General features: G+C 45.2%; 1 protein-coding gene across 7 annotated transcripts in view; it reads right to left on the bottom strand.

Annotated features, from left to right (window-relative positions):
• Positions 1-13,626, bottom strand: part of SLC5A11 (solute carrier family 5 member 11) — a 56,692-nt gene that overhangs the window by 4,967 nt on the left and 38,099 nt on the right. For all 7 annotated transcript variants that reach the window (XM_067012368.1, XM_067012367.1, XM_059036988.2 and 4 more), the window contains 4 exons: positions 11,602-11,807; positions 6,746-6,881; positions 699-806; positions 209-359 (listed from right to left, as the gene is read on the bottom strand). In XM_067012368.1, coding sequence (XP_066868469.1) covers positions 209-359; positions 699-806; positions 6,746-6,881; positions 11,602-11,807 — 601 coding nt within the window. The remainder of the gene's footprint in view (positions 1-208; positions 360-698; positions 807-6,745; positions 6,882-11,601; positions 11,808-13,626) is intronic.

Here is a 13,626-nt window from a genome sequence, read left to right as displayed (position 1 = left end):
GTAGGTGCTCACTGAATAGCTCTTGAACGAATGAACGCCTTACTCATCCACAGAGCCCTGATGTACTTCACCTTGGCCATCAGAGGAGGCTGAGACAGCCTGGAGAAGTCGAAGGCTGGACTTGCCCTCTGGGTGGCTCAGCTTTCTCCTCCCTGGGTTATCTGGACTTTTCACGCCCCTGCCTGGCCCCAACCCAGTAAGACTTTACCTGCCCACAATCATGAGCTCCTTCTCAGATGCCCGAGGCCGGAGATGATTCCAGAGGTCCATGGTGAAGATGGTGCTGGCACTGTTAAAGATGGAGGTGAGGGAGGACATGAGCGCCGCCACCATCACAGCCATCATGAGCCCGCGGAGCCCTGGGGGCAGAAGGGAGGTCTTTGGGCCTCAGGCTTTTTCTGCCTTCACCGCTGACCCCGTTTCCCAGGCCCTTAGCCAGCTGGTCCCGAGAGGTTCAACTCGGAGGAGGCGGAACTCAAGGGTGGAGGCCGACAGGAGGGACTCAGAGGGGTGGGTGGGGCAGAGCCCCCTGCGTAGCCAGGGCCGGAGCTATATTTGGGGGCTTAGTTCCTCAGCCCAGAGCCCATTCTTTCCCACAGCCCTCCCATCTTGTCCTCCCGCCTCAGCTTAGAGCCCAGCCAATGTCCTCCTTTCTGGGTGCCCCAGGGGGACTCAACTGAGGGGTGAGGGACCATTACCTGTAGGCAGGAGTTCCAGCACGAGTTTGGGATACGCGATGTCAGAGCAGCCGGCGGGGTTGCTACAGACCTTCTGGCAGATTTCTGGGTCTGCACAAGCCACTTGGTCTATGGAGGAAACAAGCCCAGAGCTGAGCAGACAGACCCTCAGAGGCCCAGGCCCGGCCCAAACACGGCCTGGAGCAGGCCAGCCCCAGGAGACAGAGTTGCTGTATATAAGTGTACAGTTCAATGAAATAAAAAGGAGCCTAGACTTGATAATCCATGGCCTCGCTGGACCTCAGTTGCCGTATCTGCAAAACTGGGACAGTAACAGAACTCTACTTCATACGATTATAATGAGGATTAACTGAAATGATATACATTACACACTCAGCACAGAGTCTGGGACACAGGAAGTGCTGAAAACATTTCAGCTGTACTATTGTACCCCAAAAAAGAGCCGAGACACCTCACGGCCAGTCTCAGCACAGTGCCCTACATCAGGCTCCCTGAGCCCCCCAAAAGGACACAAGCAATTTACACCTTTACCTAAGTTCATCGGAAGTGCAAAGGAGAATGCCATCACCTGACACATGGCAAATATTTTTCAAGTTCCTCTTTTCCCCATCTCCTTCTCAACAGTATACATAGTTCAACAGCTGTTCCTCATTTTAGACTCATAAGAACCCAACCAGGCTCTGAATTTCTCTCTCCTCCTCTCTCTCCATTTCTGTACCAATCCTCTTCTCTCCTGAACAGCATTTTGATTTTCTAGTGTAAATCCATCCAGACTTCCTGGCACCTCTAGTTCTTCATCTCTATCATGATGAACACATGCCAAGCTTAGAAGCATAGACCTCCTGCTTGGAAGACAGAAGAGATTTAAAAATTATACGAGTGTGTGGCACAGAGTAGATGCTCGATACATTTTTCTTGGGGAGAGACTAGCTATCTCATTATTAGTGTAATCTTTACAGAGGGGAAGGGACCTGGTTATAATCACCCAGCAAGGTCATGTCTGAGACAGAACAGGTCTCTCAATCCAATCCAGTCTTTCAGAGGAGGAAAGCCAAGACAGTGTGGGTTGTTTCAGTGGTCTGGCACGTGTGTTTGAATGATAGCTTTCTTGTTACTTTCTGTCTTCCTCAGCCCCTCATATCTGAGCTGAGCCACGCGCCTCACCACCAGCTCAATGCCAACACAACACCGCTTACCCCCGCTGGACCACTTATAAATCCTCAAGTCTCTTGGGCCAGTTGCATCTAGAAATAATTCCCATCAATAACTGCTAGACCCCACCCCCTGCTCTGCTCAATCCAAAGGCTTCCGTCCTGAGTAACACCACCTTCCATCCCACCTTCTCTGGCAAGTGGGAACTACCTCGAGCCTCAGTTTAGGGGTGGGCTTGGAGCCCTTCACTGCCCACACCCGTCTCCTCTCCGGTTCTGATGCAGTTTCAACGTCATGATGATCATGTAACTGAGGCCTCAAATTCACAAGTGGCCTCAACTAGAGATGATTGACAGTACCTCCAGGTGAGGTGGTATGTCTAATCTTTATATTTTTCTATGTGTTAAAACTGTTAGTTTAATAAATGTAAACATTAAAAGTATATCATAACTTTAAAATCTAATATTGTTGGGGTTCTTTTAATTAAAAAATTTTCCATTGAAGTATAGTTGTATAGTGTAGAAGTTTACAGTGTTTCAGGTGTACAGCAAAGTGATTCATATATAAAAAGAATATATATATATACATATAAAGAATATAGTTCCCTGGGCTATAGAGTAGGTCCTTGTTGTTTATTTTATATATAGTAGCATGTATCTGTTAACCTCAAATCCCTAATTTATACCTCCCCTAATATTATTGATTCTTTATTTTTCTTTTGTAACTCCATGTGGCTTGTGGGATCTTAGTTCCCCAAGCAGGGATCGAACCTGGGACCCTGCAGTGGAAGCATGGAGTCTTAACCACTGGACCACCAGGGAATTCCCAATCCTTCATTTGCTTTTTTAAGATAGCATAATACCTAAGAAATGGAAATCACCCCAGGCCCCTTCATCCATTAGGAAGCCCAAGGACTATCTGGTCTTTGTAAAGTTTCTCCACTCACTGTTATGCCTTCTCAAAGCTGGGACCCTTCCCGCCACTTACATCCACTGATGGGAGAGGAAATGGGTGCTGTGGCCACAACTCATAATACAAGTAACAATTGCTATGGCATAAAAGTAGATGCCTCCAAAACTCTTGACTCAGACGAAATTAAGACCTCAGACCAAAAATGATATTTGACAGGAAGTATTGAGAAGAAACAACCTCGTTGAGAAAAATGCTTTTGAGAGGTCAGAGTTCTTGGCTTGTTTATGACTTGTCTGTGGAAGTTTAGGAGAAGATTAGAAAATAGTTATATTCCTGTGGCCAGAACATGGTACGGAGCCTCCCAAGCGGGGCAAAGATCTTGTTTATGTTCAGATCTTGTGGGTTTGGACTCTTGTTGTCCAAAAGCTCCTCTCTTCAAGGGACACCAAGAAGGAACAAGACTCCCCCTGAAATAATTCATTTAATGACCTAGTTTTTGTTTAACCTCCTAGGAATGCAACCTTCAACCACGAAACACGTGACAGACACTAAGTTTATAAAGCATGTTTAGGGCAGAAAATTGTGTTTGTTCGTTCAGGCTAAAGAATATGTTCATCATAGGGGAACTAGTTGGCTCAGCTAAGTTATAAATGAAACCAACAGCCTTGTGATTGTTAACCCACCGTTCACTAACGTCAGCTCACCTGTCTTGGGTGAATTAATCAACCATTTCATAGATAGAGTGGATTCCCTTGTCAGATCCTATGATGCTTGAAATTAAGGATGGCTCTAGCAGAGTCCAATCCAAACACAGCACCAAACCTCCTTCTTGCAAATGCCAACATTCATGGAAGTTCACTATGACTCGGACGCCACAAATAAACACTCTCCATACACCTTCTCATGTAATCTTCACAACTCCAAGGGGGAAGATATTGCTATTATACCTATTTCAGAGACAAGTAAACTGAGGCCCATAGAGACTAATAACATCCCCAAGTCATAAAGCTAGTATCATGGATAGGATTCAAAACCTTAGCTTATTCCAAAGCTCAGGTGGAGATGATTGGCTTTTGTAAACAGGAACATTTCTAGACTTTTGTGTTTCATTGTTTTGAGGGTTGTTTTGTTTCTTGTCCAGGTTCAAGAGGGCTCAGGATCAGAGCATCCTTTTAGGCAGTGCTGGACCCATTTGAAGATTCAGCAGGTTGCAGATGGGGCTGAGATGGAGAGAAGAGTGGAAATGGGTAGGAACAGTGGTTTGGCCTGGCACCTGGCCCTTTAGATCAGGGCTTCTCAATCTTCTGCCGGGCACCACCCCCAGAGACTCGGATTCAAAAGGTCTTGGACGGGACCTGAAAGTTTGCATTTTTAACAAGTTCCAAGGCAACCCTGATGCTGCTAGACTGGGAACCACACTTTGAGAAGCTCTAGTCAAGACCTTCAAATACACCGCACCCACCTCACCATCTCCACCCTACCTCACTCTCTTAAATTCCTTTCGCACTATTGCTAGTACCAAACACTAGTGTTTTGATATCAATTTCCTCTTACTTTTTCACGAGTACCAGACTCATCTGTGACCTTATAAACCCCCTAGGGGCACGGAATGTGGCATTATGTTTCACTTAACAACCATTATTGACTGGCTCGCTGCTAAGAGTGAGGGTCAGGGTCTTGTTATTGATCATCCTGATGCTGATCCAAAGCTTAAGATGTGATTTCCTGAGAGAGACAGTAGCATGATTAAGAGTCATGTTTTGGAGGCAGATGCCCCTGGATTTAAACCTGGGCTTATCCAGCACTAGCCAAGTAACTTCCAGCAAGTCCCCTAACCTAGGAGTGATCCAGAGTCCTCTTTTTTCCTTAACAGCTTCATGAATGATGGATTCATCATTCATCTGGTTGGCTCCGCTCTAAATTATATTTTCAAACCATCCACGTGAATAAACTGTTGCCTCTTCACAGAGGCCTTGCCTGGAAACCCTGTCATAAGGAGCCCCTGCCCAGCATTCCCTGTGATGTTTCCCTGCGCATTTTCCTCACAGCACTTAGCACAATCAATGAATAGCTCACTTACGTATTTTTGCCTCCTTTACCACTAAAGCGTCATCCCCCCCCAACAGCAGGGATACTGTATGTCTTGTTCCCTTATGGATCTCCAGGCTCTTCTGGAAAAAGGCCTGGCAGATAATTGGCTTTCAAAATATTTGTTGAATCCACGGAAGAATAATAAATGAGTGAATCAATTAATTTCTCTGAGCTTTCATTTCTTCCTTTCCTTTGGCCACGCAGATTGCTGGATCTTAGTTCCCCGACCAGAGATTGAACCCACACCCTCGGCGGTGGAAGTGTGGAGTCCTAACCACTGGACTGCCAGGGAATTCCCTGATTTCTTTATCTATAAATGACAATAACAATAGTACCCATCTCATAAGTTCCTTTTGAGGAATCAATGAGATAAAACATGTATAGAATAATAAAAGTGAACACTTTTTTTTTTTAACACAAATAATTTTTATAAAGTGTTCAGTAGTGAAGGAAAATTGTTCTACAGAATATTTTATCAAGGCAACATCAAAGTTTCTGACCAGGCCCAATACTGAAGCAATGTTATTTTAAATTGAGGGACTCATGGCTTTTGAAGTTTTTCTTTTCTATCCTTTGCTTTACAGGAACAGCCAGCTGAAAACTCTCCTGGCCGTTGGAGGCTGGAATTTTTTTTTTTTTTTTAAGTGAACACTTCTAGAGTGTTTACCATGTGCCAGGAACTGTTTTAAGCCTTAGGAAATATCCCCATTTTACAAGTGAGGAAACAGAAGCACTTGACAGAAATTAAGTGATTTATTCAAGGTCACAGGAGCCAGGTAGTGGCAGAGCCAAGTTTCAGGCAAGGCATTTCAGATCAGTGTTCATATTCATAACCGCCACACTCTACTGCAAAGCTCCTCACACGGGGACTGGCCCTTAGCACAATGAATGTCGGTTGCTTTAAGCCACTTTCTTTGTTCATATGTCGCCGTGCCCCTTAGCTGTATATTTTCCATCAAGTCACCATAAAACCAAGACCCCCAGTTCTTATCCTCATCTGGGGTTTTTCAAGCCTTGTGCCCCTTCCCTGGAAAGAGGACCAATGGCTCTGGGTTCGTCATCCATCAGGGCTGGGGAAGCGTAATCCCAGCATCTGGCACCACGGACGGCCCCCCATCCTTTCTCTTCCCCAAGTCCTTCCACCTAATTCATAGTTCTAAATTATTTTGACAAAACTCCTGGACTAACCATTTCATCCTACCCTTTCTTTACCTCTGCAACATCATGGAAGATAAGGCATAGGGGAGGGAGATTTCTGCCCGTTTGAATTAATAACAGCTTTGGTCAATACAGGGGTAAACTTAACGAGGCCGAAAGGAGCTTTCTTCCATGCAGATCACCAGTTCCGGACATCACAGCGACTCCCAGTAAAATCCCCCACACCGAGTCCTGTTTAATCCCCGTGCTGCAAACCTCATCTCTCTACCAAGTTTTTTTTTTTTTTTTTTTTAAAAAGCTAAGACAAATACTCTAGAGGTTTTGATATCCCTGATTTTGTTAAGAAAAGGAACCCCCAAAGGGTTCTATTGGGCCAAAGTTGCCAAACGACTGAGTTCAAACACTGAAGTGTGAGGGGAGCCCTCACATGAGATTTCAGGGAGCTGACATCTGGAACCATGAGATTTTAGCCTAGTTTGTGGTTTCAGAAAATATATAGCTGAGGCGAGGCCCCAGATGGGTCTCCATTTGATTTGGCCTGGGACATTTACAGGACGTGCCCATTGAACCAATGTTGGGAAACAGCACTGAGTCAGTAGTTGCCGGGATGGAGACACCTCAGCTGAATCACCAGGAAGGGACTCCAGCTGCATTCTCGAGGGGCAGTCAGTAATATGTTCAGAACATTCACAGGGTCTGAGACTCACAACCTCTCCTCCTAACTGTCTTCTTACCTGGAAAGAGGACACGGCTGACCATACCAGGGAACACCATGATGAAAAGGGGTAGGACCTTCAGGTATGCGGCCATCAGAGAGCCTCCTTTGGCATGGGACAGGTTCTTGGCAGCCAGGGTCCTCTGAACAATCACCTGGAAAACAGTGGTGTGGTTGGAAGTTGAGATAGCTTTCTCTTAAGGCCAACTAGGTGTGCATGGCTTCTTTGTAGGCATAGTAGACCCAGGAGCTCGGTTTGCCTGCCTTCTCTAAGGAAACATCTCTCCTATTTTCAATCCCTGTGATCCAGTGGTCCGGTTGGGGTAGCTATACCAAGGCAGAGAAATCAAGAATGGGAAGGAGGATCGAAGAGGGATGCAAATACTTTACTAGGAGTGATGAGTTAAGAGAAAGAGAGGGGCTTCCCTGGTGGCGCAGTGGTTGAGAGTCCGCCTGCCGATGCAGGGGACACGGGTTCGTGCCCCGGTCCGGGAGGATCCCACATGCCGCGGAGCGGCTGGGCCCGTGAGCCATGGCCGCTGAGCCTGCGCGTCCGGAGCCTGTGCTCCGCAACGGGAGAGGCCACAGCAGTGAGAGGCCCGCGTACCACAAAAAAAAAAAAAAAAGAGAGAGAGAGAAAGAGAGGATCTGAGATATTGCTACCAACAGGATTGGCATGTCTGGACTTGTAGTTACTGCATACGGTGTGCCTAGGTCTTATCCCGACCCCCTTCTCTCTGTTGGGTGGCATAAGGTAGGTCTTGTTAAGATTTATCCACTTAGAACAGATTGGTGGTTGCCAGAGACAAAGGGTGGCGGGTGGGCAAAATGGAGGAAGGGGGTCAAAAAGTACAGATTTCAGTTATCAAATAAATAAGTCCTAGGGATGTAGTATACAGCATGGTGACTGTAGTTAATAATACTGGATTGCATATTTTTAAGTTGCTAAGAGAATAGATCTTAAAAGTTCTCATCACACACAAAAAAAGGTCTCATCACAAGAAAAAAAATTGTATCAATAACTGTATGGTGATGAATATTAACTAGATTTATTTTGGTGATGATTTTGCAATATATACCAATATCGAGTAACTAAAAAGATTTATCCACTCAAAGGGAATGACATGTTCTGGAGTGTTTTCTGAGTAGAAGACTGGTCCCCAAAAATCCTGCTCCAGGCTTCAGATTGAATCTACATGAACTCAGAACTTTCTCTACTATTTCCTCAGACTTTGGATCTTGAAGCACCTGGAGAAGTTGCAGAGGCCTTGGTGAGTTACTAGAGCTTATATGAGTTGGTTCAGTGAACTGTGGACAAGAGGAGTGACATGTCATTACCATTATGGTGCTATGGTGAGCAGGACAAAGTGGGAATTCTTCTCGTTTTTTAAAATAATGTTCATCAATGGCATAGGCTTCCTGGAGCGTCCTGCTTCTTCTTTTGAAACCCATTCCCTCTCCACAAGGCTACCCTGTCATCTTGGGTACGGAATCTGCCTGATCCAGGGGTAGGCAGCTGACCCACCCCTGGCCAATCAGAGCCCTTACACAGGGTATTTGGATTTGGGACTTGGAGAATTGTCAGTCTCTTTGCAGTTGGTCTGCAGTGAGAGACCATGAAGTCAGCAGGTAAAACAGAAAGACAATGGAGAAAGAAACCAGAATAAGTTCCAGCAGTTTCTGAAGGCTAGTTCAGCTTCCTGCCGTTTGTATTCCATGAGCTAATAAATCCCCTACCCTTTCCCTAAGCTGGTTTAAATTTGATTTTTTTTTTTTTCTGTGACTTGCAACCAAGTGTACCCTCACCTGCACAGATTATTATTATTTGTGTGGATGCTGTCAGTGAAAGACTCTAAAACGTGGTGTCAGCTTATGTGAGGAAAGGTGGAGGAGCAGTGTGGATCCCTCTATCCGGAGCTGGGAAGTCAGCTGTTTAACTGTTACCTGTCATTTCTCAGGACTCCAAACATACACCTATTGGGCTTTCTAGAACAGTTAAGAATGTGATAGTTACATGGAACGATACAGCATCTATAGAATGCTTTTTATTGCTTCATTAAGGTGCCAAAAGAGGCATGCAAGCTTCAATCCTTGTCGCTCCATCTGGAAGCAGAGAGGAAAGAAGTTAGAGCTTTGGAAAACAAAGCCCTTTCGACAGGAGATCCAAAGCCATGACTGAAAAGAATGCTGGCTTTCATTCCCATGAAGTGGAGCCTCCAGATGTGAATTGGAGATAGCTGAGTAAGTTTTAAGAGAGCTGTATTGCTCAAAACCCCACAAGCCCTAGGAAGAAGGTGTCTCCCTGTACGACAACCCCCGGACCCAAGTAATGGAGCATATGACTCATAGGAATGTTATGAAAATCAATGAGTTAACATATAGGAAATGCTTAGATCAGTTACTGGTAAATGGTCCGGCGTCAATCAGTGTTTGTGTTCATTACGATTCTCGATTGTGATTTACCTCTTCCGTCTCTGCCCGGGAAGATTAGGAACACGCCCCCCAGTCAGTGAACAGTGAGTGCTGCTTTGTCTTTCTCCTGCTCTGAAATGAGCTACATAGGGCAGCACCGGCACAGTGGACTAACACAGTCTTTGGACTCAACAGAATTCAGCTCAGGGCTTCCCTGGTGGCGCAGTGGTTGGGAGTCCGCCTGCCAATGCAGGAGACACAGGTTCGTGCCCCGGTCTGGGAGGATCCCACGTGCCGCGGAGCGGCTGGGCCCGTGAGCCATGGCCGCTGAGGCTGAGCGTCCGGAGCCTGTGCTCCACAGCGGGAGAGGCCACAACAGTGAGGCCCGCATACCACAAAAAAAAAAAAAAAAAAAAAAAAAGAATTCAGCTCAGCAGCCACAAAACCAGAAGTCATGGGGTCCAAGGAGGGCTTGGGTTTCTGGGCCCTCTGGCCCTGCCTGCCATTCGGAAGAAGATCAAGTCTTCCTGGATTAATAATTCCGCAGGCTCTTGAACAATGCGAGGTGGGTTGGAGGTGGGCTTCAAGGGTTGCACACTGGAGACCCAGCTAGTAAGGGTGTGAGGCATCTCAAGGAAATATTTGCATGGATTAATAAATATAAGCTGCTGAGCCTTGTGAAGAGCAGTAGCATAAAACCATAGCAAAAAGGTAAATGTTTTAAACGGTTTATTAAATGCCCCTGCAACAAAAAGTATGAGCAAATTCCTAATGCTTCCCTTTATCGCAATTATTAGTAACCCCACCAGTGAGGACACAGAGGCTCAGAGAGCTTAGACGGTGTCCCAAGATTATGCCACCTGAACTTGATTCCAGGCCCGTTAAGGTTAAAGGCCAGGCTGTTAGCCTCCGCCTGAGCTGTCTCCCAGGGTCTCTCCAGCCTGAGATTTGCTAACGAAGAGGAGGGGTGCTCTCTCTTAAAGGGGCAGTACTGCACTCTAGCTCTTGGTTTCTAGCTCTTCACTCAGGAGTTCTGACCCTTGGGGTGACCTGGATTCACTCTCTGCAGTGTCCCCTCCATCAATTGAGTGGTCCGACTCCATGATCATTATTTAAGGTCTCATCAGCCCTGAATATGAAGTAGGGCTTCCCAAATGGCATACAGATCTCTGATCATTAATATAATGGAAGAAACCATTTCAACAGATGATATATTCACAGGGTTTGAAACCTGAGAAAGTATAAACAGGTGTGCAGTGAAGTGGTTCCCATCCATCCTGGCACATCTGACCACCTCTCTGCCCACAGGTAACTGCCCTTAAGTTTTATATACATCCATCCGGAGTTTCCTTCAGCACATACAAGCAAATGCAAATATGGATTCTATCCCCGCCCTAACCTTTTAACACCAAAGGGCTTACTATACACACCACAGTGCTTTTTGCTTTTCTAATTTCTTTTTTCACACCGGTTATATATTTGCTTTAAGGGCTTTGGTTTGGCGGTTTCCTCTGCCTAAAACTCTCTTCCTCAACAATCACCAGAGCCCACTTACTCTCCTTAGCTCAGAGGTCACGTCTCAACCATGACTCCCCTAATTACTCTATTTTAGATGACACTCCCACACCCTCCATTTCCCCCACCCCTGCTTGTTTTGTTTTGTTTTGTTTTTCTTTTTTTTTTAGAGACGGGGTCTCGCTATGTTGCCCAGGCTGGAGTGCAGTGGCTATTCACAGGCGCGATCCCACTACTGATCAGCACGGGAGTTTTGACCTGCTCCGTTTCCGACCTGGGCCGGTTCACCCCTCCTTAGGCAACCTGGCGGTCCCCCGCTCCCGGGAGGTCACCATATTGATGCCGAACTTAGTGCGGACACCCGATCGGCATAGCGCACTACAGCCCAGAACTCCTGGGCTCAAGCGATCCTCCTGCCTCAGCCTCCCGAGTAGCTGGGACTACAGGCGCGCGCCACCGCGCCAGGCTTGTTTTGTTTTTTAATGACAGTTATCACCTTTTAACGTTCCCCATAATTTATTTATTGCCTGTCTACCTCCACCAGAAGAAGGTGAGCTCGAGAGCCTGTTTGATTTGCTTACTTGTGATTTCCAAGTGGCTGGCACATAGAGGACACCTAGTGAGTATTTGTGGAGCAAATAATACCAATAGCAGTTTTAACCTCTCTTTAAAATGTTTCATCTCTTTTGCTTACTGGATCTTTCCAGACATCCAGCAGGATGTATCAAGCTTTCCCCTTTGCAAATATCAGCAGCTTTGGATTGGCCCCCGACATGAGCAAGAATAAGAAGATAACATGTGGAGCAGTAGAGAGAAAGAAGTTCTCAAGGATGTCTGGGGAGAAACGCAAATAAGAGAACAGATAGCGGGAGAAAAAAACCCAGCCTCCAGATACTCCAGGGAAGGAAGCGTCCCAGAGAGCAGCTTGCTCAGCCTGCTGCCCTGTACCTGATCGGTGCACCAGTACCAGAGGGATGGGATGGACATTCCAAATAGGATCCCAGGCCACGGGAGATCAGATGTCAGTGGGTCTCGGAAAATATGGAAGGCATCTTCCCGGGGCAGCCCACAGCTGCTGTTCCCACTCCGGTTGCTGGCCACAGCCAAGAAGTATTTCTCTTCCAGGCCTTCCAACCCGCCGACTGCAGCAAAACCTAATATTCAGAGGAAACCCAAATTTGCCAGGAACTCAGACTGATCCACAGCAATTCATGAGGGGATGGTTGGAGATTGGTGAAATCCTACTTAGAACAGAGATACCAAGGAAAGTTAGTTGGCTTAAAGGTTCTTCGCCTTTTTTTTTTTTTCATGCCTTTGGTAGTGACTATGGATTGCTTCTCAGAATAATATTTCTAAATATACAATACAAAATACATAGATTGTAAAGGAAACCAAATATGTTGAAGGCGCCCATCAAACCATAAAAACTCTGACATAGTAATTTATTTATTTGCTCCATTAAGTAGAAAGACCCCACAGTAGGTCAAATAACAATTTAGTTTTAAAACAACCATGGACACAGTGTTTCAATACATCAGAAGCAACTGTAAAAACATCTGGATAAAAACCTCGGGGGGGGTATGTTTTGGTATCAAAGTCACAGATATTGCAAATATTCCTGTGGTTTGTTGCCTACACTAACGATTGAAAGATGCTAATATGAAAATAGAGGTGAATTTCTTTCCCATCCAAGATTCACAAAACCCCTGAATTCTGTCCAGGTTAAGAACGCCTGCCTTAAGGAAACATTCTTTCACCTCTGAACTGCTTCTCAGCTACTCTCAATTCATGGTATCACAAGAGTGGTCCAAGTAACTTATGGCCTTGAGCAAGTCACTTCCCTGTCTGAGATTCGGTTTCCTCATCTGCAGGCGGGGATGATGTAGCACCAACCTCATAGGGCTGGAGAAAGACTGAGTGAGATAATGCACATAAAATGCACAGCATCTGGCACAAATGTGTGTTGTCCTTAAAAAATAATAAAGCACTGCCATTTGCAGATAATTTGCTTCTTTTCATTAATTGAACAGATTCAAGGTTATCCCCAATATAACATTGCTCTCACTGGATTATGTTCTGGAAGGTTGTGTTTGTCTTTTTGTTGTTATTGTTTTGTTTTTTTCTTGTGTTTTATTTTTGTTTTTTTGTTTCGTTTTTTGTCTGTTTCTTTGTTTTTTGGTATGGAAGAGAAGCGGTTGGTGTTACCACTTGAGTAAGAATGATATGTACCCAGCAGCCTGGCTTATCTTTGCTGAAGATTGTGATGAACAGTGGCTACTGGGGGAAAAATATTGTGATGATAAATTTTTGTCATGCTTTTTTTCCCTGAAAAATTATTTTGGGGTAGTGGGAGGGAGGGAGGTTTTATTAATAATTGGACCTGCCCATCTGAGTGTGTAAAGCACATACATACAGATAATAGCAGGTAGAAAGGCTGAGAAAAGAATCACCCCAGCATGGGTGAAAATAAAGTAGGCAGAGCATCATAAACTTTAATGTACACACGAATCACCTGGGAACCATTAAAAATCGTATCCTGATTCAGCAAGTCTGCAGTGGTGCCTGGGACTCTGCCCTTCTAATGGGCTCCCAGTTGACTGATGCTGCTGGTCCATGAACCACAGTCGGAGTAGCACCCATGTAGGAGACATCAGGGTACCAAATGAAATTTGAAATCCTCTTGGTATAAAGGAAAGTGGGGGATCTTGATTTCAGTCACATTAATAAGCTCCATTTTAGGTTAGTTTTTCAGTTTCTCTTGTTTTTTGTTTGTTTGTTTTGTTTCCCCTAGATAACCAGTCATCTACAAATAATAAGAACTTTGTCTTTTTTTCCTGTGTGTATATTTTATGAGTTTTATTTTTTATTGCATAAATAATGAGATAGCACTCTTTTTTTGATTCTAATGGTATTGCTTCTAGTTTTCTTGGTGCCTCTTTTGGAATGTGTTTTTAAAACAAATATGCTAATCTC

The sequence above is a fragment of the Kogia breviceps genome, chromosome 14 (assembly GCF_026419965.1).
Source record: "Kogia breviceps isolate mKogBre1 chromosome 14, mKogBre1 haplotype 1, whole genome shotgun sequence".
Lineage (NCBI taxonomy): Eukaryota > Metazoa > Chordata > Mammalia > Artiodactyla > Physeteridae > Kogia > Kogia breviceps.
Note: the sequence above shows the minus strand (reverse complement) of the source record. Positions and strands in the feature narration are given on the sequence as shown.